The sequence below is a fragment of the Agaricus bisporus genome (genome assembly GCF_000300575.1).
Source record: "Agaricus bisporus var. bisporus H97 unplaced genomic scaffold AGABI2scaffold_2, whole genome shotgun sequence".
Lineage (NCBI taxonomy): Eukaryota > Fungi > Basidiomycota > Agaricomycetes > Agaricales > Agaricaceae > Agaricus > Agaricus bisporus.
The window spans coordinates 2305335-2333273 of NW_006267355.1; the positions used below are offsets into that span (position 1 = coordinate 2305335).

At 45.9% G+C, this 27939-nt stretch overlaps 9 protein-coding genes across 9 annotated transcripts; 4 read left to right on the forward strand and 5 right to left on the reverse strand.

The window, feature by feature from the left end:
* Positions 1-1646: 1646 nt before the first annotated feature.
* On the reverse strand, positions 1647-3212 carry AGABI2DRAFT_190826 (hypothetical protein). The gene is made up of 5 exons (XM_006458486.1): positions 2886-3212; positions 2663-2833; positions 2310-2613; positions 1968-2252; positions 1647-1899 (listed from the first exon to the last, which is right to left on the reverse strand). The coding sequence occupies exons 1-5, from the start codon at positions 3151-3153 to the stop codon at positions 1710-1712; spliced, it is 1218 nt and encodes a 405-aa protein (XP_006458549.1). The 5' UTR covers positions 3154-3212; the 3' UTR covers positions 1647-1709.
* Positions 3213-3691: 479 nt separating this feature from the next.
* Positions 3692-4400, reverse strand: AGABI2DRAFT_115583 (hypothetical protein; the record flags this gene model as incomplete). Its single annotated transcript, XM_006458487.1, has 2 exons — positions 3692-4061; positions 4111-4400. 2 exons carry the CDS (start codon positions 4398-4400, stop codon positions 3692-3694), a joined length of 660 nt encoding a protein of 219 aa, XP_006458550.1.
* Positions 4401-4491: 91 nt separating this feature from the next.
* On the forward strand, positions 4492-6446 carry AGABI2DRAFT_190827 (hypothetical protein). Its single transcript, XM_006458488.1, has 7 exons — positions 4492-4608; positions 4666-4705; positions 4761-4999; positions 5054-5486; positions 5537-5753; positions 5806-6264; positions 6317-6446. The coding sequence occupies exons 1-6, from the start codon at positions 4526-4528 to the stop codon at positions 6108-6110; spliced, it is 1317 nt and encodes a 438-aa protein (XP_006458551.1). The 5' UTR covers positions 4492-4525; the 3' UTR covers positions 6111-6264; positions 6317-6446.
* Positions 6447-7248: 802 nt separating this feature from the next.
* On the forward strand, positions 7249-8826 carry AGABI2DRAFT_200290 (hypothetical protein; the record flags this gene model as incomplete). Its single annotated transcript, XM_006458489.1, has 5 exons — positions 7249-7514; positions 7570-7691; positions 7747-8304; positions 8357-8435; positions 8479-8826. The coding sequence occupies exons 2-5, from the start codon at positions 7618-7620 to the stop codon at positions 8824-8826; spliced, it is 1059 nt and encodes a 352-aa protein (XP_006458552.1). The 5' UTR covers positions 7249-7514; positions 7570-7617.
* A 423-nt stretch (positions 8827-9249) lies between these two features.
* Positions 9250-11900, forward strand: CAT1 (catalase; the record flags this gene model as incomplete). Its single annotated transcript, XM_006458490.1, has 9 exons — positions 9250-9401; positions 9455-9713; positions 9768-9984; positions 10041-10076; positions 10125-10289; positions 10339-10679; positions 10732-10889; positions 10939-11600; positions 11650-11900. The coding sequence occupies 9 exons, from the start codon at positions 9250-9252 to the stop codon at positions 11898-11900; spliced, it is 2241 nt and encodes a 746-aa protein (XP_006458553.1).
* A 1184-nt stretch (positions 11901-13084) lies between these two features.
* On the forward strand, positions 13085-15901 carry CAT3 (catalase). The gene is made up of 9 exons (XM_006458491.1): positions 13085-13305; positions 13360-13618; positions 13668-13884; positions 13943-13978; positions 14030-14194; positions 14253-14593; positions 14643-14791; positions 14844-15502; positions 15558-15901. Exons 1-9 carry the CDS (start codon positions 13154-13156, stop codon positions 15806-15808), a joined length of 2229 nt encoding a protein of 742 aa, XP_006458554.1. The 5' UTR covers positions 13085-13153; the 3' UTR covers positions 15809-15901.
* A 1309-nt stretch (positions 15902-17210) lies between these two features.
* Positions 17211-17521, reverse strand: AGABI2DRAFT_134281 (hypothetical protein). Its single transcript, XM_006458492.1, has 2 exons — positions 17347-17521; positions 17211-17292 (listed from the first exon to the last, which is right to left on the reverse strand). The coding sequence occupies exons 1-2, from the start codon at positions 17507-17509 to the stop codon at positions 17240-17242; spliced, it is 216 nt and encodes a 71-aa protein (XP_006458555.1). The 5' UTR covers positions 17510-17521; the 3' UTR covers positions 17211-17239.
* A 1880-nt stretch (positions 17522-19401) lies between these two features.
* On the reverse strand, positions 19402-21513 carry AGABI2DRAFT_141355 (hypothetical protein; the record flags this gene model as incomplete). The annotated part of the gene is made up of 8 exons (XM_006458493.1): positions 19402-19421; positions 19582-19635; positions 19701-19874; positions 19927-20000; positions 20052-20965; positions 21118-21134; positions 21199-21277; positions 21430-21513. 8 exons carry the CDS (start codon positions 21511-21513, stop codon positions 19402-19404), a joined length of 1416 nt encoding a protein of 471 aa, XP_006458556.1.
* Positions 21514-24162: 2649 nt separating this feature from the next.
* AGABI2DRAFT_190831 (hypothetical protein) lies at positions 24163-26003 on the reverse strand. The gene has a single exon (XM_006458494.1). It carries the CDS (start codon positions 25984-25986, stop codon positions 24496-24498), a length of 1491 nt encoding a protein of 496 aa, XP_006458557.1. The 5' UTR covers positions 25987-26003; the 3' UTR covers positions 24163-24495.
* Between the last annotated feature and the right edge of the window lie 1936 nt (positions 26004-27939).

Consider the following 27939-nt stretch of genomic DNA (forward strand, 5'->3'; position numbering starts at 1 on the left):
TTTTACAGCTTCACGCTGTTCATGAAATGAAAATTATGAACTCTCCCAATCCCCCGATGAATGCCAAGTCCCAGGAACCTACCGCTAAGCATTTTTTGAATAAAAATAGATCAACACATATTTGTCGATGATAATTTTAATGAGGTCGTCAGTGTTAGAATTGGGCTAGATTCTAGTGAGTAGTGAAGTATGAGTGCGGCTGTGAGCCTGAGAATACTATCTTATCAGTCGTTTTCAACCGCGCCGACCCATCTTCTTGATATTCTCAGGATCAAAGAAATCCGGATTAAGAGTTTGGGACTCTGTTCGACAATGTGATCAATATTTAGTAACTTCATTACATTCCGCGCTAAAAGTGCGGTATGGCGCCCCGTAACACATAAATACCTGAACTAATCCGTGCATAGAGTGTATATGCACGATAGGTTTTGAAATATTATCGCCACTGCATCCTGGTTCAAAAATAATCAGTGTGGAGTGAAGGGAGTATCGTTCTATTACAAAAAATCTGATGAGCTTGAGTGTAATTCAAAACGATCTTTCCCCTTCCAGCCGAACCAGTCGAACATCGTAGTTTGACTTTCACGAAGTCGTCGTCATTTCTCTTCCCATGATTAAGTGCGCGCGCGTAAATCTTAGGGCAGATTCCAGTGAAATAGACTATTGACCATGATGCTGGACAGAGTCTAATGAGCCCGATTTCCGTACCTTGATTATCAGCACCAACGATGCGGCCCAGAATGCGATGGATTGGGCTTTAAGTTAATCCCGTGTTTACCGAAGCTTGACAGTTCCTTCCCGTGTCAGGTTTGTGATATTTTGAGGAGAAGGAATTCGACGGGCCAGGCGTTCAATACTCTGCGTGAATTCGCACAATACGACATGAGCCGAAGACAGTCCTGAGACAAGGCGGATGATATCACCCTCGATAAATTGAATAAATAGAGCAGTTTTTTGATCGTTTATGGAGTCAATATATATGACCTACGTTTCAATTCTTTTTCTTCGCAGTTCTCAGAAGAACCATGGCATTTTCGCTTGGCAGTTCTGATAGCAGATTTTCCGGTCTTGTACATTGGTAATTTTGATGGATGTCTAGACTCAGACTCATTTATCGTTCATGTTCTCATGAACTATTCCGAATGAATGGTTCGTCAACGCTTCAAGGTTCATCAACCGCTCGTGAGTGGCACAATGATATCTTGACCTGGGAAATTATATAGTTCGGACCAGTAAACGGTGTTGAAACGTTGAATCGGACCCTGTATGTGTGGGATTGTCATGGTGGGTGTGGGAGAGAAAGAAGAACTTTAGGCGTGAGTAGGACTGGACTGATGCTATGAGCTATTAATAGTCTACTGTATGAGTCCTCTGTGAATTAAATTGTTATAACTCCATTTTGACTGCTGGAATGAGAAGTAGATCCATCTGTATTTAGAGATTAGCGAATGAAGCACCCGAATTCTTGTCTCGGGACGGCTCCGATGGCGTGGCGCAAGCATGACGTTAGATTTGGATTCTTAGGATTTTCATTCAGAGGTTCAAGCTGTCCTAAAATTATCCACAATGGTGAAAGCTGCACACTTTACTGCTTTTCACACTTCGCCATTGATGAGCAGTTCTTTTTGACAATGTCACATGGACGTTCATGAGAATGAAGATCATAGTGTCAAGTTATATTCAACGTAAAACTAATGACAAATCCAGGATCAAGTGGCCACATTCGGAGTAGGAGGCAAAGGAATAGGATTGTTATCCTTCTTCCTGACCTCAGGCTCCAGAGGGAAGCGCTGGTTGTCCGGAGCAACCGAATACAATTTTGTCCAGTTGGGCTGCAGAGGTGCAGGAGTTTTCCAAGCTAACTCGTCATTGCGAAGCCAAAGACGTATCAGGTGTCGACTAGCAAAATAGAGTTTGAGTGAGCGTCATGGCAGGGAGTGTTTTTTAGAAAAAGTTATTCCGCTCACGTTTTCTCAGGGCTATCTCGGAAACCATCCCTCGCGTGCAATAGTCCGATACTATTGATGTATTGAACGTCGCCCTTCTGGAAATTCAGCGCGACAGATAACTTCTCTGCCACAAACTGTAAGGTATCGAGGGCTTCTGCTTGAGCCTCCGTGATCGCGGGAATATGAGGGCTACGTGTTTGTTCCCCATACCCGGTCAACAACCGCCTCGTATACTGGATGATCATATGGCCATCTTCCCAGTAGACCAAAGGCTTGAAAGTATACCCCGGTTTCCCTCCAAAACTACGCAAGATTGTCATTAGAGCTGTAATGAGGGTGACGAGACGGTGAAAAGTATACCTGTCAAGTGGCCAGGGTTCAGCGAGCACTTTGATCAAATCAGGACGCGTAGCGGCTATTTCATTATAGACGCTTGGTCCACTGCAGAGCCGTGAGGTTCCACCTTCTTCAGACGTAGAGAGGCAGATTAGCGCGATAAGATCTCCGACATCAGTGTGAAAGACTTGTTTGTCGGTGGTGTAGGCGGTATTGCCCTTGTGTCCTTTCTCATGAGCATGAGACATGCTGAGGTCTTTGATATGAGCTATAACAGCCCCCGTAACGTCCTGCTTTCCACGAGCAGAACCAACATAAGCGGAAATACCTAATCGGCAAAGTTAGAATCTGCTAGGGCGAAATTTGTAGAAACTTACCGGTGTAGATAATAGCGATTTCCTCGCGGTTATATTTCTCCACGGGAATGGTTCTCAAGACAAAGAAACCCCTTCCGGAATACAACTCCTTGGCGAGGTCGAAAAGGACAGCACCAAGTGTAGGAAGAGGGTACGTTTCGCGGTTGATATGTCCCAAAGGTTTGTTCAAACCTGCACAAGATATTAGTAACACGTTGAAGAAAGGATCCAGAGGAAAGCTCACTCTTAAAATGCCTGAGACCGTCGTCGATTTCCTGCAAGTGTACATCAGTGAGTCTGACAACCCACTGGTCTTCAGAGGTGAAGTCTGAGCCCTTCCAGACAATGGGGCCTTCAAGCTTGGCAGGAAAACCTTCGGGCAAAGGCTGGGACGGTAGCGCAGGGTTTTCGGCGAGACGACGGGCAGTACGAGCCCTCCACTTGGTTTCGTCAGGATGATATGAAATATCGGGTTGTGCTTCTGCAGTAGTAGGGACTTGGCTGAGCGTCATTGCTGGACTTCTTTGCTGTTGAACAAAATCGAGGGCCTCTGCTCTCCGTTTAAGTGGATTGTCACTGGGAAATTGATTCCATCTTCCTGTGCCGAGCCAACTCCTCATGGGAATGAAGAGCTTTGGCTCTGATTTGCATACTCATCCCATGGTCCGAATAATTGTAGAGGAGCTACATTCGTCCTCTAGATCCCATGTAAGTGAGAAAAAATATATTGTTTAGATGACATCTAGCCGATACGCCAATGAACATATTTGACAACCAACGGGGTCGCACAGAAGACTTACTAAATATTAATGTGGGTATGAGTATCCATGATATTGTTGGGTCAAGCTGTGTGAGGAGGGTGATTGGTTGCAAGAATGAGACGAAAAGAGGCTCGTGGCGGAATTCTTTGGGAAAATGATCTAGATCGTGATCCAAGCTAACGGACATAATCTTCCTACACAGCCGGATAACTGGATCAAGTGGATCGTGGGTAAGAGCAGCTAGGTCGAACAAGGGAGCCGGTAGCGAGCGATAACTTTCCGGTCCGATTTAGATGGCCTCATGTTCCTGTTCTGGCTCTTCGAAAACCAAAACTTTGGTATTCTCGCGGTTCTTCTCAAGTCGTGATTTAGACTTCTGGGGCTCTTTTTTTCTAATCTGCTTTGCCTGACTTTCTTCTTCGAAGAGGCCATCATCTATTCGAATGATCACATAAAGCGTTGACTTGGCCCTGGTTTGCAAGGTTATATCTTCACCCTCATCGTCTGGGTGAACTTCATCTTGAACTTCCACAGTTCCTGTGGAAATTGAAGTATGGATGTCATTTCCGCAGTATGGAAGGATGTGTGGGAGCGCGCAAGAGAGCTCCATAAGAAGAGGTATTGCTGCTCCCATAGCATGCAGATGTAGAATTTTGTGTCTGTTGTTGTTATCAGCGCAAATTTCGGACCGTCTGAGAACTGAAGTACCCATCGACGGTCACCAGGTCTTTACATCTACGTAGATACGCGCCCAGGGAGGATTTGCGGGTCAAACAGATGTAATTATTTCCTTCCTTGTGGGCAGACCGCGGGCCCGTAGCAGAAGCGGACGCAGCCACAGCGGGGAATGGTCGTGGTGCCGTCAACTTCAAGATTTTCTGAGCTGGTTTTTTGGGAGGCTTAGGCGTGGCCGACGGAGCCACGTCTGCTGCTTGCGCCAGCTTGACCCGCTTGGGTGGATTTTCCTCGTCGCCGGCTGGTGGTGCGCGTCTCTTCATAGGAGAGGGTAGACAGCCACCACAAGTGCAAATAACAAAAAAGTGAAATGATCAGATCAAATCTGTGCCATCTTTTCCTCCTCTGTTTTCTGTTCGTCGTCCCGCCGGACATTCTTCTGCCCATCATGAATGTTCCAGATGCCGCAGAACAAAATATTCAGATGTGGAAGGTCAAGAAGCTGATCAAAAGTCTTGACTCAGCCAGAGGGTTCGTTACAACCGACTTGGAAAAATCCATCGATTCAGTGTCCTAACTGAATTATAGTGCAGGAACTTCCATGATTAGTCTAATCATCCCTCCTAAGGTGTGTTACTTCCAGTCTCTGTCGAAATATTCCATCCATCTCAGACATCGTTCAGGATCAGATCTCACGCGTGTCAGCCATGTTGACGCAAGAGTTCGGTACGGCCTCCAACATCAAGTCTCGCGTCAACAGATTGTCCGTTCTCGCCGCGATCACTAGCACACAGCAACGTTTAAAACTCTACAATCGCGTGCCACCAAACGGACTCGTCTTGTTTGTGGGCACTATCCTCACTGATGAGGGTAAAGAAAAGAAAGTGTCCTTCGATTTTGAACCTCATAAACCCATCAACACGTAGGATCTATATCTCTCTCCCTTTTATCTCCCTAATCCCCGATGAATCCTCAGGTCCCTCTATCTTTGTGACAACAAATTTCACACTGAAGCGCTTTCCGAACTTCTCGAGTCCGACCAGCGCTTTGGTTTCGTCGTTATGGACGGTAACGGGACGCTTTTCGGTGTTCTAGCTGGTAACACTCGTGAGGTCCTGCATAAATTTACGGTCGATCTTCCGAAAAAGCACGGACGTGGTGGCCAGTCGGCGCTACGTTTCTCGCGGCTTCGTGACGAGAAGCGTCACAACTATGTTCGCAAAGTTGCTGAGCTCTCAGTCCAACACTTCATCACGAATGACAAGGTCAATGTGACGGGTCTCGTGCTTGCTGGTTCGGCCGATTTTAAGACTGAACTCGGTCAAAGTGATATGTTGGATCAGCGTCTCGCGGCAAAGATTATCAAGGTGGTCGATGTCAGCTACGGAGGTGAAAATGGTTTCAATCAAGTAAGTTGCCCACGAGTGATTTCATCATTCAATAATAATGGTTTGAATAGGCTATTGAACTTGCGGCTGAATCTCTTTCCAACGTCAAGTTCGTTCAGGAGAAGAGGCTCATTCAAAGATACTTTGATGAGATCAGTCAGGACAGCGGTAAATATTGCTTTGGTGTCGATGACACATTAAAAGGCCTCGAATTGGGTGCAATTGAAACGCTCATTGTTTGGGAAAATCTGGATATCACTCGTTATGTTCTTCGTAACGCTGCTGGGGGTATGTTCTATCACACCATCTTCGAGATGAAGTGGTCGCTAAGTTGCAACAGAGGAAACGTTCATTCATGTCAATAAAGAACAGGAAAAGGAGCGGGACAGATTCATCGATAAATCCACAGGAATGGAAATGGAACAAGTTGCCGAACCCCAATCGCTCCTCGAATGGTTTGCTGAAAAATACAAAGACTTCGGTGCAGCCCTCGAGTTTGTCACTAACAAATCACAAGAGGGTGCGCAATTCGTCAAAGGATTTGGTGGCATAGGCGGTCTCCTACGATACAAGGTGGACTTCTCCCACCTTACGTCGATAGATGACGATGAAGACGAGTTCTACTCGGATGGGGATGATATTTGACGATTTTGTCGGCTCTACGGAGCCCCGCATCACGAGGGCACGCCAGGTGGGGTGAAAGGAAGGGTTCGGGAATGTTTAAAGCCGAAGGAATCCGCTGCGCTACAGATTGCCTATTAAAAGAAAACGTCGTAAATTTCTCGCGTACCCTCCACATGTGAGCCACCTGTTCGCTCAACCTGATTAATCAGCTAAAACGTCCATGTTAGAACAAGAACGGTCGGGCTCTGGCTTCCTCACCAGGGGCAAAAACAGTATTGTGATCTGTATCTTTTTTTCCTTGTTGATTTGTAGTATGTAATGTATATGAACGCTTTTTCGCGACTTCAGTGATCACGTTCGATCTTGTCACTCGCTTCTTTCTAGAACGTTATACTACCAACCCTCCCTCGTCGGAGAACTATCGGTATGGCCCTTGGAACGCTACCTTGTCAGTCTTGTTCCCCATCGTTCAGGGTTAAACTGTTATGCCTCAACGCCGCGCCCCTGATGAAAGCGGTCACCTTCCTGATTTCGTTATTAAAGTTGACAAGATCACTGCATCCCCTATGCCACTTCGCATCGTTCTCATGTCACAATCAAGAACACCCAACATTGGGAAGCTGGTATCCCTGCGTCTAAACGACAGATGCTGCGACAGACGATTATCGCCTTCAGTCAAGTTCAGTATGACTGTGGTTTGACTTAAGGGCGTATCCAAAGCTTGTCATCGTTGGTCCTCATTGGCGTTATGGTGTCAAAGAAGATGATCCTACCCCCCTTAATTGTTTGGCATGATATCACTCGCGACCAAGACTCCCCAAGACTCTTATAACGATTTACGATTTACAAAACCTTGTTGCCCTTGTTGCGGCCTTGTAAATTGATGATACCATATTTTTTCTCCTCGTTACTAATGTTTACAATAGTTATTAATATACCACCTCTCAGCCGGCCCGGAATCACTGAGCGCTATCCACTTATCAGACTTAAGTTCAGTAAGGTCGTGCTGTCTACTAGTACCCGGGGTGATTCTTTCCCAGGGTCTCTCTTCTTTTCTTCTTTTCCCCCATCGGTTACTCTATGGTCATCACACTTCTAAACCTATCCAATCATGTCATTACTGTATCTCGATTGCCCTCCTCTCCTCGATGGAGAAGTAGAAAAAGGCAGCTGACTGGTGCAGAGGAGTTAGGTAGTATATATCCCTCGCAGGCTCAGAACGTCACGGTGCAAGTAAACGGACCTTGGAATAATCATTTATTACTCGAATCATTGGATCAGACCTATTCGCGACCCATTTCTAACGCGTCGAAGGGATGCTTAATCAACCCCACAAATGTTGCTGTCCGGGTTATTCTGTCATTCGATACCTCATGGCAAAATTTAGATGTCTCTACTGATTGTCCTTGGCGCGTATATTGTAGTCGGGTATGTTGGACAGGTTTTCTCTCCGTCCTTGTACTATACTCACCCCTCTCACCAGTCGTCAAGGGGTCATCTTCAAGTTTTAATACTGCAGAAACGATCAATGAGCTCATTTCTGTCTGAATTACCAGATAGCCTACCTTTATCTACATTGATGCTACCCGGAACGCACAATACGTGAGCACAAGACCGTAGACAAGGTTTCGAACTGTGAACTAATTGCTTTCCACAGTATGGCTTTCTACGGCTATCCGCTCTCACAGTGTCAATCGCCGTCCACTCCGCTAACAGTACAGTTGCTACAAGGCATTCGCGCTCTCGACGTTCGGCTTTCTGTTATCAAAGGCGAACTCATTGCCTACCATGGAATATACCCCCAACGAACTCCATTCACTTCCATACTGGCTTCTGTTCATGCTTTCCTGACATCTCCGCGAGGGTCCAAGGAGACAATTATCATGTCAATAAAACAAGAAGATTTTACGACTACTCCCAAACTTACGTTTTCCACTCTGGTTAGAGAAACTATGATGACCAATCCAGGTGGATGGCAAGACTCGGACGACACGGACGGTTTGCGGAATACAGGAATGTGGTTTTTAGATAATAGGATACCCAGACTAGGAGAGGTTAGAGGAAAGGTTGTGTTGTTTAGCCGGTTTGGCGGGAATGGAGAAGGCTGGCAAAGAGGATTGGAAGGCATGGGTATTCATCCACTCACATGGCCGGATAGTTCAAAAGAAGGGTTTGAGTGGATGTGCAAAGGAACGCTAGTTAAGACACATGATTGGTAAATTTGTTTACCTGTATGTTGATTTTCCCGTTCTAATTAATAACTCTAGGTACAACATACCTTCGTTTCTTTCAATTCCGGAAAAAGTGGCCTTGTCGACCAGGATCCTGTCCCGAACGTCTCCGAATGTTGACCTTTACCAGCGACTACACTGCACGAATACCCCAACAGCCGCCACTTGCTATTTCATTCTTCTCCGCAGCATCATTCCCTCTTTCCCTTCCGCCTATTATTGCCCGAGGTTTCGGATGGCCAAACCTTGGACTTGGCGTTGAGGGGGTTAATTCACGCTTTGGAAGATGGTTATTAGATATTCTGGACGAAAGATATACTCCAATGGATCTCGAAACTGAGAAGACAGTATTTAATGGGGATTTGTCTGCTCCAGCGGTTGGACCTCGCATTCGTGGCTGGGTATTCATGGATTATTTCGATGAACCTGAACATAATAGCGTTATACCTCTACTTATAGAATGCAATTTCCTCGGCCGGGTGTCCGGTGAAGAAGGATGGCCATGACTCGTTGACCGGCGTGGACCACAACCCGTATATCTCGACTACCTGGAGCCCGGTTATATTTCTTCGAGATACAACACTTCGGAGGATTCAGACAGAAACGAACGAGATGAGCGAATAAAGTAGCTGCTTTCAATGCTTTGTTCAATCCTGTCGCAAAGAAAACATGGGTATACCACACTGTAACATCGTTTTTATTCTTTTGAGGCAAGGTCGGTGAATTAGCCGGTTGCCGGACCAGGCATAGTCGGAGGACCTCCCTGAAGTCGACTTACAGTTGGAGTCTGTCTACTTCAGTTTTCACGTGTGCTTTCGATATGACGCGGACGAACAATCGTCACTTTGACGTTCAACTGAGACTGGGCTGTCTTCGGTATAAAAGCTGGCCCCGCTCTGATTCTACCGCTTACCCTACTGGCCGACCACATGGCTGCCTTTGCCCAAGCCGCTACGAAAGCTGTTTCAAAAGTTACTTATGACGCTAAAACAAGCGATTTGAAGAATGTCACCGTTGATTGCTCCGGCGATACGGGTCTCACCACCGATCATGGTGTAAAAATTCCCGACACCGATAATTGGTCCGTTCCTCTTGATACTACGTTATATATATTTATATCTAACCATGTCAAAGGCTTAAAATTTCCGACGGGGAGCACAGTGGACCTTTGTTGCTCGAAGATCAGATCAGTCGGGAGAAACTGCATCGTTTCGATCATGAACGTATCCCCGAACGAGTTGTTCACGCTCGTGGTTTTGGAGCTCATGGCCATTTCAAAGTTTATGATGACAGTGCCTCAAAATTCACGTTTGCACCTGTCCTAACAGATTCAACGAGAAACACTCCGATTCTCATAAGATTTAGCCCCGCACAGGGCTCCCGTGGCAGTCCGGTAAGCGATTTGACGAATTGTTCATCGTGATATTGTCTCATATGTTCATTGAAGGATACCGTTAGGGATGTTCGTGGGTTTGCGATGAAATTTTATACACCTGAGGGTATCTGGGATTTGGTCGGGAATGATATTCCTGTATTTTTCATCCAAGACGCTGTCAAGTTCCCGGACTTCGTTCACGCTCTCAAACCTGAGCCACATAACGAAGTCCCACAGGGTCAGACGGCGCATAATAATTTCTGGGACTTTGTCGGACTTATGCCTGAATGTTTGTGGGGCTTTTCCTTCGTATGTGCTGCATCTCTGAAAACGAATATATGTCAGCCGCCCATATGGTTTGTTGGGTCATGTCCGACCGCGGTGAGGTTAATTCGATATTCGTCTCTACGAAAGCTGATCAGAAACTAGGTATTCCTCGTTCCTATCGTATGATGCAAGGTTTTGGTGTCAATACGTTTACTCTCATCAATGACCAAGGAGAGCAGTCTTTTGTTAAGTTTCATATGATCCCAGAGTTAGGTGTTCATAGTCTGGTTTGGGACGAAGCGTTAAAGATCAATGGAGAAGATCCCGGTAAGTTTTTTTTTGATGGCTGCTGAGGTAAAACTCAACTTGTTTCAAGATTTTCACAGAAAAGATCTCAATGAGGCAATTGAAAATGGATGTCCACCTAAATGGACTTTCGGAATCCAGGTTATTGAAGAGAAGGATGAGCATAATTTTGACTTCGATATCCTCGATGCAACAAAGGTGTGGCCCGAGGAACTCGTTCCTGTTCAGATTATAGGAGAATTCGTTCTTGACCGCACGGTCGACGAGGTTTTCCCCGAGTTGGAGCAAGTCGCTTTTTGCACGAGCCATGTTGTTCCAGGAATAGGCTTTAGTGATGATCCGCTCCTTCAAGGCCGAAATTTCTCGTATTTCGATACACAGATTAACCGATTGGGTATTAACTGGGAACAAGTGAGACTCGCTTGCCTTATCCTCGCAGGTTGTGCGTCTAATTCGTCATTAGCTGCCAATCAATCGGCCAACCTGTCCCATCTTCAACCATAATCGTGATGGGGCAATGAACTCTCGCATCAACGCCAATGAATTGAACTACTATCCCAACCGAGAGAATCGCGGTCACCCTATTGCCCCGAATCGCACTTCAGGCGGAGGCTATGTGGAGTGAGATTTACTTTTTGCCCGTGAGCGAATTGTTAACTGTCTACTGTAGCTTTCAAGAGAAGGTTCAAGGCATAAAGCAACGCGTTCGTGGAGCCAAGTTTCAGGAACACTTCAATCAGGCTCAACTTTTCTACAATTCCCTCAAGCCGCACGAGAAAGGTCATCTTATCCGTGCATTCTCTTTCGAGTTGGATCATTGCGATGACGAACGTGTTTATAAAACATATACTGAACTTCTCAGAAACATTGACCTTGACCTCGCCAAGACAGTGGCAGAAAACGTTGGCGGAATCGCTCCGGATTCGCCGGCACGCCCCAACCACGGAAAAATAGCGCCGTCACTCTCCCAAGATTATTTTATGCCACCAGCTCCTACTATTGCTACTCGCAGAGTTGCAATCCTTATTGCGGACGGGTTCAACTACATAGAGGTTCAAACAATGCGCGGCCTGCTTGCTATGGCCAAAGCCACATGTTGGATCATTGGTCCTCGCCGCGGAGAGGTCAAATCAGAAAGCCAAATTAGTGGAGTCGAAGGTATGACTATCAATGCGGATCATCATTATGAGGGCCAGAGGTCTACGCTCTTTGATGCTATCTTCGTTCCCTCCGGGCCTAAGCATGCCGAAGCCCTGATGCAAAACGGCAGAGCGATACATTGGATTAGAGAAGCCTTTGGTCATTGCAAAGCTATTTCTGCCATTGGCGAAGGTACGTTTTAAAAGACTTTCGAGGATTGCGGTGACTAAGATTTCTGAAGGGGTCGCATTTTTGAAACATGCCATTCAACTTCCTGAGGTTGACCTAGAATTGAATCTGGACGTTGGTAAAGTCACTACCTCCTACGGCGTTGTTACGACGGGCAAATATTCCGTAATTTCGGCCGCCGCAGAAACTTTCACATTCGGGCCCAATGATGAAGGGTTTGAATCGAGTTTTGCATATGAGATTAGCAAGCACAGATGCTGGGATAGAGAACTAGACGGTTTGACTGAACGAGTGGCTTTCTAGAATTCACGAATGCACTATGTTTGCTCCGCTTCAAACGCGGTAATGGTATCGTATCTTTAACTTTTTGTATTCTAATGGCCACTAGATAATGCCACAAGTAGCCTGCATATAATTATCATCAAACGTGCTTTGACTCAATGACAACATTCCCTGAGTCTTCGGTCTGCATTTCAAAGTATAACTTTTTGGGGGACTGTATAGTATCGGCAGATTGCTAGCCTGTCTCCATCATCCCTTGATAACATCATGTAGGACTTTCCGACATCACCTTTCCCGTCCGGATTTTGGTGCACCTTCGCTGTAGACACTCGAGCACGGACAGCCGTGCACTCAAAATCATCATGCACTGCGATAACACCTGCTCACAATGTCAGCCAAAACACACAAAAATTCTAAGAGCACGACTACGCGTGCACGGTATTGGACTAAACTTATCGTTTTCAATGTCGGCGTCACTCGCCACTCCACACCTAGACTTTCCCTTCTCTCACATGAAAAGGTAGATAAGAAATCATTGGATATTGTTCCCAGCTTAAAATAAGATGATCATTCAAGTTCTCGTCTCATATGCTTTCGCCTGGTCCTCGACTCCTGTCTCGTCTGCCGTCGTATGCTCGCCGTCGGTCGGAGTGTTTCTGTCTCGTCTCTCCGTCCCACGCCTGGGTCATCTTCTTGTCCTTGTCTCTTTATTTCTCAACAAAATTTTTCCCGGTTCTGAATCCTGGTTATTGGGCTGTATACAATTGTTGAACGAACTATTGGAGCCTTCGTCGCTTTCTCAGGTCGGATGTGCAGCCATCGATAGAAAAGTAGGTTATGCTTTAGGGCCGGTACGGCACGTCGCCTGGCTATGAGTCATCCTTACGTACTGGAGAAGGCCTTCTGAACCAGCATCGCTTATTAACTTAGGCCTCCCGCTCAAGAGCCATTCGGAAGGTCATTTCCTCTGATCCAACATCATTTTATCTGTTCCTTCCAAGTTTGATCTCGTCTTTGAGGGCTACATCTCAGACTACGGATTGGAACTGACTCGTTTGTTTGTGGGGTTGACGAAATCTCAGACGTGTGTACTCCTCTTTCGTGGCTCAGTGGACTAGATGTTGGAGCTCTCAATCCCGTGACAGTTAGCGACAATTCCCAAACATCATGGATGAGGTTTCAACGTCATCATAGACGCCAAACATGGACTTGGGTTTGGTTATAACTTCGCGCCACTTGACATTTTTCTTGTCTACTTCTCTTTTACTCGAATCATGTCATCTGCTGCTCAGACCGCCATGGATAATGTTTCGAGAATTTCCGACAATCCTAAGCTACGAGATTTGAAAAATGCCACCAATGACCTCACCAACGAAAGCGGTTTGACCACCGATCATGGCGTCAAAGTCCCTGACACCGATAACTGGTACATTTCTCCTAAAGTTGGATTTTCGACATATTCTCATCTATGGACTGATAGGCTCAAAGTTTCCGACGGGCAGCACAATGGACCCTCTCTACTTGAGGATCAGATTGCTCGAGAAAAAATACATCGGTTCGATCACGAACGCATTCCCGAGCGAGTTGTTCATGCCCGTGGTTTTGGAGCTCATGGTCATTTTCGAGCTGTTAATGACGGTGCTTCAAAATACACGTTCGCACCGGTTCTAACGGATACGTCGAGGGAAACACCCATTTTCATCAGGTTCAGCACAGTGGCAGGCTCACGGGGGAGTGCGGTTAGTATATGCGCTAGCTTCGACTTGGCGAGATTCACATGCTTCATAGGATACCGTCAGGGATGTTCGCGGCTTCGCGATGAAGTTCTATACCCCTGAGGGTAATTGGGATCTTGTCGGCAATGATATTCCCGTTTTTTTTATCCAAGATGCAATCAAATTTCCGGATATCATTCATGCAGTCAAGCCCGAGCCGCACAATGAAATTCCCCAGGCCCAGTCTGCACATAATAATTTTTGGGACTTTACTGGCCTCCAGCCTGAATGTTCGTGCACTCTTTCATACTTTGTCTGAGGCAGCAGCGCTTACGAAATTGACTTTAGCTGCGCATATGGTTTGTTGGGTCATGTCCGATCGAGGTCAGTCATAATATCACTTCGTATTTTCTGATTAACTGATACGAAAGTCAGGCATTCCCCGTTCGTACCGCATGATGCAAGGATTTGGGGTTAATACATATACTCTCATTAATAAGAATGGGGAACGGCACTTTGTCAAATTCCATATGACACCAGAATTAGGGGTTCACAGTCTGGTCTGGGACGAAGCACTGAAAATCTGCGGAGAAGATCCCGGTCAGCTGTATTTCACTCGTAATGCTGTGTATCGCTGCTAATTTTTTACTACTCTCAGATTTTCACAGAAAGGATCTTAATGAGGCCATTGAAAACGGATGTCCACCAAAATGGACCTTCGGAATCCAGGTTATTGAAGAAAAGGATGAGCATAACTTTGATTTCGATATCCTCGATGCTACCAAACTTTGGCCTGAGGAGCTCGTTCCCGTTCAGCCAATTGGGGAGTTCGTTCTTGATCGTACGGTTGACGAGTTTTTCCCTGAGACCGAGCAAGTTGCATTCTGCACGAGTCACGTCGTGCCTGGAATAGGCTTTAGTGACGATCCGCTCCTTCAAGGCAGGAATTTCTCGTACTTTGATACACAAATATCCCGACTGGGTATTAATTGGGAACAGGTAAGTCTTCCGTATGCACTAGATTTTATATTCCTAATTCCCTTTATAGTTACCCATCAACCGACCCACCTGCCCCGTTCTTAATCATCACCGTGACGGGAAGATGAACCACCACATAAACACCAATAATTTGAACTATTATCCCAATCGGAAGGATGTTTGCCATCCTGTTCCCACTTCGGAAGGTAGTTATATGGAGTGAGTTTGATCCTTCCCCCACACGAGCTTTGTCACGACTCATATGCCTTAGATTCAAGAACAAGACTGAAGGCATGAAGCAGCGAGTCCGCGGAGCGAAGTTCCAGGAACACTTCAATCAGGCCCAACTTTTCTATAATTCGCTTGCACCGCATGAAAAAGCTCATCTCATCGATGCCATGTCTTTTGAACTCAGCCACTGCGATGATCTTGATGTTCCCAGAACGTATACAAAGCTCTTAAATAACATCGATTTCGATCTTGCGAAGGCAGTCGCAACTAACGTCAATGGTATCATACCAGAGAAACCCGCGCGCCCTAACCACGGGAAAAAATCTGCTGCCCTTTCGCAAGATCATTTCCTGCCAAAAACGCCCACAATTGCAACCCGTAGGATCGCGATACTCATTGCGGACAACTTCAACTATACCGACGTCCAAGCAATTCGTGCCTCTCTAGCTAGTGCTAAGGCTACGACCTGGATCATCGGACCTCGGCGCGGTGACGTTGTTGCGGAAAGTCAACTTGGCGGAACTGTAGACCCAAAGATCACAGCAGATCATCATTTCGAGGGTCAGAGATCGACGCTCTTTGACGCGATATTCGTACCCGGTGGGGCTCATGCCAAGTCCCTGTCAAAAAACGGCCGCGCCATACACTGGGTTAGGGAAGCTTTTGGTCATTGCAAGGCTATTGGTGCGATCGGCGACGGTACGTTTTCACATTCTGGAATCACATAACATTAATTAAACTGTGCTTTCTACAGGTGCCGCGTTTTTGAAGCACGCCATCAACCTTCCCGAGGTAGAGATTGTCTCCGACGTCTCTAAGCCTGAAGTTGTCGTTTCTTACGGTGTTGTTACTATTGGCAAATATTCCGCCGGTTCGGCGGCCAAGGATGTCATCCGCCTTGATCCCAGCTCTGAAGGATTTGCGTCACGCTTTGGCTATGAGATCAGCAAGCACAGATGTTGGCAACGAGAGCTGGATGGTTTGACGAAACAAGTGGCGTACTAAGCAAACCTTGCTGTCGAAGTCTTCCATAGACGGTAGTTTCCTCTATGATCAACTTATTTCATGTAGAATTTCGCCAACTATTTGTTCGTTGATCCGACCGCATTGGTCGTTCAATGCATCTTGCCTGAGTACGACCCAAGATTGTGCAAACTTCTTTTTTGGAGACGTTCTGCCTTGCTTTGTGATCACAGGAATTCACATGTGTTTCTTCTGTCAGATCTGAATGATATCTGCGCTGATTGCCGTCATGAGCGTGTATGGTGGTGTCCCAGGTCCCTAACATATAATAGTGCTGGAGATAGCGGCGCAATCTCTGCAAAAGCGGGTGTGGCTGCCATTTACTACTTGACAGTTTCGGTGAGCCACTCAAATATTATGGCCTATGACCTGGCTCTGAATATATACGGTAAATCCCGTACCTCGATCTAGTAAACAATGGTCAGAGTGCCAGAGTTGCAACTTGCACGGTACACACATGCCCACACGTCTCTGGAATTACATACACCAGTGCAGCCTCGCCGATTTTGGATGCCATATCGGAGATGGTCGCTCGGGTCTGTATGGCGCTGAACACCAATGATATTGCTACGGATCGCTGTGAAGGAACTTTCGGGAGGCTTCGGTTTGGGCTCCCGACAAATACTGTATCCAAAGTCAAAGATCTCGCAGGCGCTGTCTATTGGCTGGCGTGAGCTTAACGCTGCACCTGGCACCGGGTGGGCCTTCCCTGCCATTCTCTCTTTTGTGGGTAGCTTCCCTCCCAACACAACTGAAACGGACTACTTTCAGAGGGTCGACGATCATCATAATCCACAGTGAGGGGTCTGTTCAATACCTAAATTCCGTCTCTTTCCGGCATGGTGCGATGCTATCAAGATGCGATTGTCAAGGGGCGCCAAGCCTTGTTCGCGACATTGACTCAACATTCGCCTATCTATTTTCGCCACAATCTCTCGGGGTCCGCTAATAAATCGGTAAATGTGCCCTGTGTTAGCGGTTTCATGTTGCCAAACCCGCCTATATCGACTACAAGTTAATCTTTCCTTCAGATTTTCCTGACGCGCGCTATCGACGTTACTGCGAACAGTCTTCTTGTGATCTTAATTCATGAATGTCATAATCGTTATGCCTTCGAATGCAATCCAGGATATTACGGCGTAATGTTCCCTCCTGGGGCTATTAATCCACCGAGCACACCTACAGACTGTTCTCTGATCCAATCCAGGTTTTTATTCTGAGATTATCCGCCCGTGTTGTTTTTCCCGATGTCTCCTCAAAAACGTCTCGACGATCCTGCATCTAGGCTTGGGGAGAACATCGCTGAGTAAGTTAAGTGATTCTCCGTAACCCAATGACTTCTGGTACACTGATTAGCATTTCCTCGAAATTACCCCGCATGATGTCGCCCATGCTTCGCGCTGCTTAAAGACATCAGGATTCCACATTTTTCATACGCGAACTCCAAGTCCCCATTGACTCCGACGGTAAGCTGTTAGTAAGCTGTTCTTGTCTGTTATATATTAAGGCATCAGACATAGAGCGAAGTTCTCCTCGGAGATGCAGCCAAATGCTCGGAGAATGGCATTTCCGATTCGCAGGATCAATCAGCAAGAAAGGCAATTCGACCGTAACATTACCCTTCATCGCCTGTATCACACTTGTATCCCACTCTGTCGAGTCCGACGCCGCTGTCTTATCCATGACTCAACTATGGTAAGCGACGTATTACATTAAAAGTTGTTTACTAAAGTTGGTAAAAACATGGAGGCTCCCTTTCAAAACCGACCTAGATAGTAGATCGTCGCCTAAGCAATTCATGTGTCTGAAGGCAATCGATGAACAGCGATCAGTATGTCAAATCCAGATACTCATGCGACTTCCATCTTCCGCAAAGGACGAAGCATCATAACCATAAGTCTTTTTGAGTGGGAACCATGGAGATAACTGAACATGAGATACAACACTCTCAACGAAGCATCGGTTCCACTTCGCTCGCTCGGTCAGCATAATAAGAACTTTTTTCCTTTTTTTCCTTACCACCATTGTAGGAGTCAGATGATCTTCATTTCCGTTTCGGTCCCTCAAAAAGAAAACAAGGGCCAGTATGTTCCCCTTAGATCGGGCCATTTTGTTCTTCTCCCATCAAACTAGTCAGATGCTCATCTTCGGGACCATGAGGACGCGGTTGGGCAAATATTGACGCATGTATTGCTCATTTAACTTCTCTTTTCCGTATATGTTTTCAGGGTATAGCTAAGGGAAAATTCTACACGAAACACCCTTGATACAGCCGCTACGGTACCCTGTACCCTCCTGTACCTTAGCACAAGCGAGAACGGTCCCAGACGGTGATGTTTTTCAATTTCAATGCCCGAACCACGAGGTCTACTGAGCCTTGAGGATCAGTCGAGTAAACTCCTCCGTCACTGATCAAAACAGAACATTTCATGAATAACGACATGTGAGTGACGAAATTCGTTTTACACATTACTACAATTGTCTTCAATAGATTTTTTTATTAAGTAGGGTTGGCATGGCAAGTCTTGAAGTGGGAATTCGACATATCTGGCGACACCCCCCTTCTCAAATTTGAGATGTGATTGGCTTGAAAAACGAGATCTTGCGATTAGAATTTTACATCAAGCTGAGAATCAGAGCCACATGTGACGTTTAGAGGAAGAATTGTCGGATCCGCGCCATCTTCTCGATCCCAAGAAGAGTCAGTCTCCCTGGTCCCATTATCGTCTACGGGGTGTTCGCGGCAAGGAAAGAAACGCGCCCTTCATTGGCTTATAGGGTTAGACCAAGTTTGTCATGATCAACAACGCTACTCACCTGTCTAGGACCCTCATTCATCTTAAGGGTTGCTGTCTCGTGCCTTAGCAATACGAAAAACTCGGAAATCGGCGATCACCTCCATTTGACATATTCCAAAAGTGTATATGTACTGTATATATCGAAAAAAAGAAGAGTGTAACGGAACCTTCATATTCACGTTCATCCCTGGGAGATGATGACGACGAAGCATTGAAAAGCTACAGGGTCTTGATTGACACTTACACGACACACGCGGCCGAGAAGCGGTCGGAGAACAACCCAAAATGTCTCTTTTATTCTCCCTGCGTTCTCCCACCGCAGATTGTCATTTTTAGGGCCGTCGCGGAGAAGTCAAGGTGTGCATGTGAGGAGTCAATAATAGTAACTGCCGTCACCTCACCGAATATCGCGCATATGGGTCAGTCGATCTTTTACAGTCTTCCACGCCTTCTCTATTCTAACTTACTAAATACTAGCTCTAACAATTCAGTAACAACAACGAACGTAAAGCTTACTTACACACATACTCATAGCTCCATCGAAACATTGAAAAAGAACATGTTATGCCAGGATCTGAGAACCCCCCTTGATTTAACCGAAGGCGTAGGCCACGCGTCCCAGGATTTGAAAGACCCATCCACGTAGAAACAAACAATAATATTTGATTTACAACCTTATTTTCCCGACAATTCTAAAGCGGTCTACCTGATATGATAAAGCTCTTCTTTTCTTTCCAACATTAAACTTCTCTTTTCGACAACCGCACCAAGTGTATCTTAACGAAGGGTAACAAGTTCTATAATAAATAGAAGAAGATTAGTATCAGATAAATCAAGGTCAAAAGGACGTCGGGAAAGAAAAGAGCCAAAGATTACTCCATAGGTCAGGCACCAGAAGTAATTGGAATGAAGCGAAATCGTAGAAGGGGATGCGTATCCCAGGTGAACAGAACGCACCTTCAGCAGAAGTCGGGTGAATCGCCACTGTATCGTCCAGATCCTTCTTACAAGCTAAATTGCCACCCGAAATCAGTAAAGACGTCACGACTTGCAAAAATCATCAGAAATAAACGCACCGCCCATCTTGACAGCAACACCGAAACCTTGCATGGCTTCGTCACTTCCTTGACCAATCATATGGATACCAACGATACGTTCTTCAGGCCCAACGACAATGAGCTTGTACACAGTGGGTTCCTTGTGCTCTTCCTCGACCATAGAGAAGTACAGCGACTTGAAAGAGGAAGTGTCTAGAAATATCATTCAAACGCTGACAAGCGAAAATGGTCATCGAAAACGTACATATTTTGACAGCATCGCCATGTTTCTGTCTTGCCTGCGGTTCCGTCAATCCAACCGTGCCGATGGGAGGATGACTGGATGACGAATAAGTAATGTATCTAAAGAAAACAACTTCCTTCACGTACGCGAAAACGACGGTTGGAATGTTCTCATAACTCTGTTTTTCATCCTTGTATTCCGGAGGACCGAACAAACGGTTCGAAAGTCTCCTTCCCGCAGCAATAGCCACCGGAGTTAATAGCCACTTGCCCGCAACATCGCCAATAGCGTAGACATTCTTAACGTTTGTATTTTGGTATTCATCAACGACTATATCACCTTTCTTATCGAGTTTGATACCGAGTTCTTCGAGTCCCAATCCTTCGGTGTTTGCCGAACGCCCAATAGCCCAAAGGACGACGTCTACATCGATTTGTTCGCCCTTGTTAGTTTTGACTGTAAGCGTTTGACCTTTTTCCCCTTCTACGCTGGTAACTTGGCTTGATTTATGAATCTTGATTCCCGTCTTTTCCATCCAAGGGGTTAAAGTCTCCTGAATCATGGGGTCGAAAGTCCTCAATACAGATTCACCACGAATAATCAGATGCGTCTCAGAGCCGAGTGCATTAAGGACACCTGCAAGCTCAACGGCAATATAACCGGCGCCAACAACAGCAACGCGTTTGGGTTGTTCGTTAAGCCCAAAGAACCCATCCGAGTCAATTCCTTTAGAAGCTCCTGGAATTTGTTTTTCCGAAGGTGAATTCGGTCGACCACCAACACAAATAGTGATACGATCTCCGTTCAGGGTGTAAGTTGAACCGTCTCCACGTTTGACCTCGACAGAAGTTGGCGATGTGAGGCGAGCGGTACCATGATGAAATTCGACACCTTCTTTTTCGAAATTACGAGCGTATATGCCGTTAAGGCGATGAATGTATGCGTCTCGCTGAGGTTTGAAAGTTGCCCAATCGAATTGAGCATTGGCGATTCCGTTGAATTTGTACCCTGGGTAGTGATGGTTTAATCTGTCCTGAAGGTCCGCGGCGTGCCACATGATCTATTCATTCGAATTTTTGACCGCCAAGGGGAGAGAAGCGAATCCGTGTTCCCATTGGAATAGGGAAAGTAGGAAGGGTAGACGGAACGCAGAGAGCGGATCATGTTGTTAGTATGAATGAAGGAATCTTAAGGGTTAACCCTTATGCGTACCTTTTTGGGTACACAACCTGCGTACAAGACACAGAACGGTAAGTTTAATCTCACTTCTCGTAGGAGTCAGAACCCACTTACCGACATTGACACATGTACCTCCAAGATACGGATCAGTTTCTACCACGGCCACTTTCTTTCCATACAGCGCAGCTCGTCGCTAAAAAGGATCACCATCATCATCGTAAGTTTAACGTTTCACAAACGGATAGAATCGGCAGTATACGGATGAACCCTTATGATGACAGTAATACCGATAGGCAGACAGAAGAATCGAGAGAAACCATAGTAACCCAAAAGAAACACACTTACAGCAGTAGCCGAACCACCACTACCACCGCCAATCACAACATAATCATACTTGTCAGTCGTAGGTTTATCAAAAATCGGAGGCATCTTCTTTAGTTTTGTAGGATAAAGATCTGTAGACGCCGGTGTAGCTGTATTTAAAGCTCTTGAGATCTGAGTGAAAAAGTATATTCCATCAGTATTTCTAATCGACAACGATGGGCTCGGTAGAACTGGGTGAATCCTCGGAGGACGAGGATTAGATAGTAGAAAGGGAAAAAAGGATGAACGACACTCGCTAGAGGGTATCGCAAAGAACGCGAATCAAGTTTGTCGCGTAGGAGTATGGAGACGAAGGCCAAGCAAAAACAAAATCGAAAAAAAAAATCTCACCTGCGTAAGTCGATTGGCTGCTATCGATACTCGAGACGTTTTGCACACACGAAAGTGTCTTGAAAGCAAATTCGGTAAACGACAAGAAGGTGTAGAGAGGAAGAAGGAAGAAGAGGTGAAGGTAACACGAGAAGAAATACAGCACGCCATTAATATGAATATGGAGTTGCCCTTTTCTGAACAAAAAAACTGCTCCCCCCAGCTGATAATCACTTCCCCTAATGTAACGAAAATACCCGGGTCCGTCAAGCGTACCGGCGCACTGATTATCCAAAAAGACCCAACGTGACCAAAAAAAAACCGATTATCAGAAGGAATAGCTATGATGACACCACACCAAGCTTGGGTTGAGAGAGCGCGCGGTCTCGAGCGGGCATTTGACCATAATGACGGCACCGCACGTGCTTGGTGCACGGATCCGATAAAGTGCAGCACAAAATGATGAACAATTGGTTTTCCTTCCTTTGTTCAAGAGAGCGACTCGGATCCTAATCCAACGATCCATACAGAGCAAAGTCCCTGATCTACTACATAGTTATGACCTTGAGCTTGAGTCTCAACGTTACATCTCGATTATCCAAAAAGTCATCATCATGAACGGAAATAACTCGAACCCATTCTACTTCTCAAAAAAGCCTCATTGCGACATTTTATCGATAATCACCACATACATCATTTTCTGATTTTACTCTTCTCTCTCTTCTCCTTATCTCAAAAAAAAAACAACAACAGCATGAAATCCATCAAAATTAATATACACAAAGGTGCTTCCATTCTTCTTACCTCGGTATACGAGTTACCTTCGTATGTGTGTGCGTGTGAGAAATAGAAGAAACACTTCTATGGCATTAAACCTTGCTTGAAGGTATCTCCTCCCTCCTAAGTACTAGTCGAGAAAAGTCAGTCAAGTAAGCAAAATGAATTGCAAATCCCCCATACACCTCCTCACATAATCGGTTCAAACGGGCCGAACAAAAGTTAACAAAAATGAAAAAGAGGGTTTTACAGTAAGTCATGAATTGAAAGCAATTGGAACCGACTCTCATATATACAGTAAGTAAACCGCTCTAAGATGAAAGGAGCATTATTACGATAATTCTTACGCCACTTAACGGCGACTTTGTAACCTCTTCTTCCTTAAGTACTACGTCAGGGTTATGCCACTCAGGCTATAATTGCTCATATGCCATAACGATGATATCCCCGATACGTTTGTAAGTTATCATTGTAAAGGCGGAAAAAAAAGAGATATCTAATGATCAATCATCATCGTCCCCTCTGCCCCAATACCACTGATTGAACCTGAGAAACAGATACGCCTAAACTCGTTTTACCAGGGTACCTACTATCACAAGAGAGCACCTTTTTTTAAAAAAAGAAAAAGAAATCAAGATTTAATACGCGACGTTCGAACACAGTCCGCAGTACACTCAGATAGCTAGTATACGAATAAATAGAAGCAAAGTCCAGAACACAAGAGCACCTTCACCGTGCAATTCAATATAGTATGATCATGATACACCATCTTGCTCGTCTCAAGCATATCTTGGCAGGACGCGGTACTTTTTAAACTTGGTTCCAATGGGGCTTACAACTCATTGAATGATATATCCGGTTCCCAACACTGAACACCAAGATTAACACCATCATACGTTATGCTGCATACTTTAGTTCCAAATGGTACCTACTTATGACCATCCAGGTCGATACACAAAACACACAAAACGGACACGAAAATTCATACTAATTTCATATCCGCTCAAGAAGGACATAGACCTAATGACCATCAGGAACCACATACTGTAGTAACATCCCCCCGCCCTTTTTCCATCTTTACACAAAATAGACACGAAAATTCATAGATTTCATATCCGCTCAAGAAGGACATATGTAGGACCTGACCATCAGGAACCACATTAGTACTAATAACATGAGTCTCACCCTTTTTCTCATCTTTACCCCCTAATCCTGATAGTTCTTTATATTTATCAAATCCCAACATCATACGTACTATGGTACCTACTTGCTTCCATGTTAATGCGCACATCCGCTCAACAAGGAAGAGAACCCAAATCTCTCAACCCTTTTTCTCATCTTTTACCCCTAGTTCGCAGTCATACCTCCTACAAACCCTGCACAAAAACCCTGTATAAACACATCCAAAAAGAACCCTTAATACCACAAAGCCCATCCAACACCATCCAACAAAAAACCCGATCACGGAATATCACTCTCCACTCCCAAAATACTCAAAAATATCAAGGGCCCACCAAAAGATCTTCTCCTTCACAAAAGAGAGTATGTTTTTTTAAAAAGGGTTCTATTCGTATATTTAATATCTGCGCATTGCGTATACTCAAAAATCGCAAAAACATGAAATATGATAGAGAAAAAACTGTAACTGTATACGAAAACTACTAGAGAGATGTGAGTGATCAGAGCGACAAAGCAAACGATGTAAGAGAGGAGAAGTGAGTTTGCAAAAGAAAAACTATACACATGCCAATAAGTATGAGAGGAAGAAAAAAAGGGAACACCCAAACGGAGGAGTCGCATAAGTTTAGCGAAGAACCCCTCCTCGAGGTCAATTGCGTCAATAGTATGACGACACACCAAAAGACCCTATCGAGGAAAAAAAAGAAAAAACACCTCGGCCTCTATGGAACTCCCTTTCTTTAAAAAAAAACCCAACAGCTTTCAATGGTGTCTCGAAATCTTCTCCACACCAGCACCCAACGCCGTCTTCCTCTCTTCCTCCTCCTCTTCCTCATCGTCGTCACCACTACTACTCGAGTCATCCTCATGCTCTCCATCAGAATCACTATCACTGGTACTACTCCGACTACCCTCGCTTTCGCTCTCGACGGCTTTGATTTCTCGAGGAACGCAAGCGACACTGCCGTCTTTGGAAGCTGATCTAGAGTGACTGTGACGAAGGTAATGATGAGGAGCGGGGATGTTGATAGCAGTCATAACATGCTCATCATCTGTCGGTGTTGTTGATTGTGAAGGGGAGGGTGAAGCCATAACCGAGGGCCCAGCCAATGATGAGGAAGAAGCGGATGACGTGGGTGAGGTAGAGTTTGCCTCGGGCTGCGTCACCGTTGGTGTTGCCTCGCTCGGGTTCTCGTGCTCTTCCCGTTCCTTTCTTTCTCGCTCTCTCTGCTCTCTTCGTTTTTTGATCCAAGCCATCCCGCTTGCGTCATCTTCCTCCTGTTGCGAATTCTGCAAGCGTTCCCAGCGACCATGGGCTCCGGCACTCGTAGCTCCTTTGACACTGCCCATACCGCCATAGCCCCATTCGACAAAGGAAGGCTCTTCATCACGGGCGTTGGCAAATGGATTTGCGTTTTGCTTGCCACCATAGACTCTGCCGTTGAGCATCCGTGTGCCCTTTCTACTGGGTGGCTGGAGGTTGGAAGCACGCTTGGGCATCCTGATTTTTGCTTTTAGCGTGGATGTGGACTGATAAGATTGGGTAGAGCGCGTGGACTGGGCAGAAGAGACACGGTAGAGGGGAGAGCCGACATAAGGTTCCCTGGCTGAACTGGCAGAGGACCAGCGGGTGAGGGACCAGGCGGAGGGGTGGGGGTCGGCGTCGCAGGTGTCTTTCGAGGTAGTGCGGAAGAGGTTGATGGTGCCGAGGGTGAGGATTTCCTCCGCGGATATGTTGCGACGGGAAAAGGTGGTGGAGGCATTGGGAGTGCGGTCGACAGAAGGGACGGGGGTAAGAGTGCTTGATGAGGAAGGTGACGACGTCCCTGAATTTCGTTTGAGGCTGCGGAAAAACGAAAAGGATTTCTTGTTGGTGGGGGGGTAGGGGAGAAGGGGAGACTCGGTTGTCACAGTGTCAGTGGGAGTGTGGAGAGGGGGAGTGGGGGTGGCAGAAATAGACGAGGCTGACGAGGACGAGGAGAGTTCCTGGGAATCGCTGTTGAGCCGTGAGTCCGAGGAGGACGAGCACGAGCTGGCGGCGTCGAAACCTGCAAAGTAGTCGCTGCGGTTAGCGTTGGTGGGCGACGGTGTTGGAATAGCAGGGAAATGAGAGCTGGAGGGGATGGTGGGGATGGGGAGCTCCTCGCCGTCGTCGGTGATGAGGACAGAACGTCTAGGGTCTGGAAGAGGTGCAAAGCGAATACGACGAGGAGAAGCGTCTGGGTTGTGCTGGAGAATGCTGGGGGCGAACATGGGGCGGAGGCAGGCAGTGGCCATTTGGGGGATCCAGCAGAGCCAGGCGGGTGTTTAAACCAGCACACAACGCTCTCCCCCAGATCCATCACCCGATCCCCTCCCGGAGCACAAGATCCCATCTCACACTCCCTGGGGTCCTCCGCCCGTTCCCGAGCACCCCCCTCTGCCTCTCCTGCTCCCCTGTCCCCTCCGTCTCGGCACAATTCACGTACTGATAATCACTCCCGGCTTGCTACAGTCATCTACCCGCCATCCCTACTACAGTGCGGGGAAACTTGTCCTCGAGGCTAACAGACATGCCCTGACGATTTCATTCCCAACGCTTGGACTCCAAACCTCACTCACAAGAACCGCATGTACGGTTCTTGAAAAAATAACACAAATCACGCGACCTCTCTTTTAAAACCCCACTGACCTCACCGGAATTGCGCTTCTAGATTTTTGATCGTCAAGAATAATTGCGATCCAGCCACAAGACTCCGCTGCCAACTATTAATATATTATCCATTTGAACGAATTTACCTTGGGTCTCTGCGAAACTAAAAGACGATCTGCGAGTTCGTTCATGAGGGGGTAACATACCGTCATAGATCATCCAATCGCATTCAATCGCAGGTCTGTGGAGCTGAATGGAGGGCCACTCGACAGGCTGTGTGTGTCGCGTGACAAAAATTGGAGTCGAGGCCTGGATTGCACCGAAATTGGAGAGGGTTGCTGGGCCAACCTAGATCGGAAACCCAACTTGTTAATTGCTTTCTCGATCTTTCACATGTAAGACATACGAATCGAGAAAGACGTCTTTATGTACATTTTTGGGGTACCAACCCCTAAAATGAAAACCGAAAAATGAACAAAAAAGAACAGAGAACAAAGTGAGTACTCGACGCAAAAAGAAATTCAGCGCTATACTACTTTACGAGTAAATTGCGCCGCACTCGCGCCTGAAAGACTGATCTTTCGATTTCGATTATTCTATAGATTAGAATGGATTGGTAAATAGAAACACTTCATTCTGATGATACTCAAGTCAACCCCACACACACTACCTCTCTCATATGAAAAACCCACATTAAATTGTGTGTCCACTTGATCAATCACAACTCGGACTTTTTCGTTGAACGCGTGGTATTCTCAATTTGAAAACAATAACCGCTGGGTCAAAAATGCTATATATGTAGAAATCCCACATGCGCTGGCACTATAGTAATAGAAGAACTCTTTTTGTGAAAATCAATATCACCACGCTTTCAATTTTTTGATCGCATTTCAATGCTCCACCCCCAACTTCTCCGCTTTGTATATAAAGCTCGAGTAGTGTGCATTCGTAGTGGATGTACGGTAACCTCATTTTTTGATAATGAATATCATGATTTCAGTGACGGGTGCGCTTATCAACAACAAAGTGTGATTTCTTCGACACGTCATAGTTACATCCTTCTTTTCAACAATGCAACATCTTGATATACTTCTTTCTTTCTCTCTCTCGGAACCCTCCGCCCTCGTGAAACATGCACTTGCATGCAGGTTTGACAAAACGCTAACTCCATTTAAACTACTAGTAGGAGAGATACATAAAACAAAACAAAAAAAGTCCGAAGCTATGCCCTCGTCAGCGAAGGTTGTGAAAAATGCAGTGTGTGTGTGAATGAGTCATGTTTTTTTGAGTCTATCCTAGTCATACCATGCCGAACGGACATACGCCGTGGATTCGTTACGACTTTGCCGATAACGCTTATTATAGAATGCTCTAGGTAGTATAGTCAATAAAATCGCAGCAACTGCTACATATTAAAATGTTGTACCTCAGTCGCTTGGTAAGAAAAAGGGGTAACCTTGAGAGTGCTCTTCAACTTGATTACATCGCATCCATGATTGTCTGTGTCATCAAGTGACACTCAGATTTCGATGCATCTAGTATCACACACTCAGGCTAAGTACGTGTGTTATAAA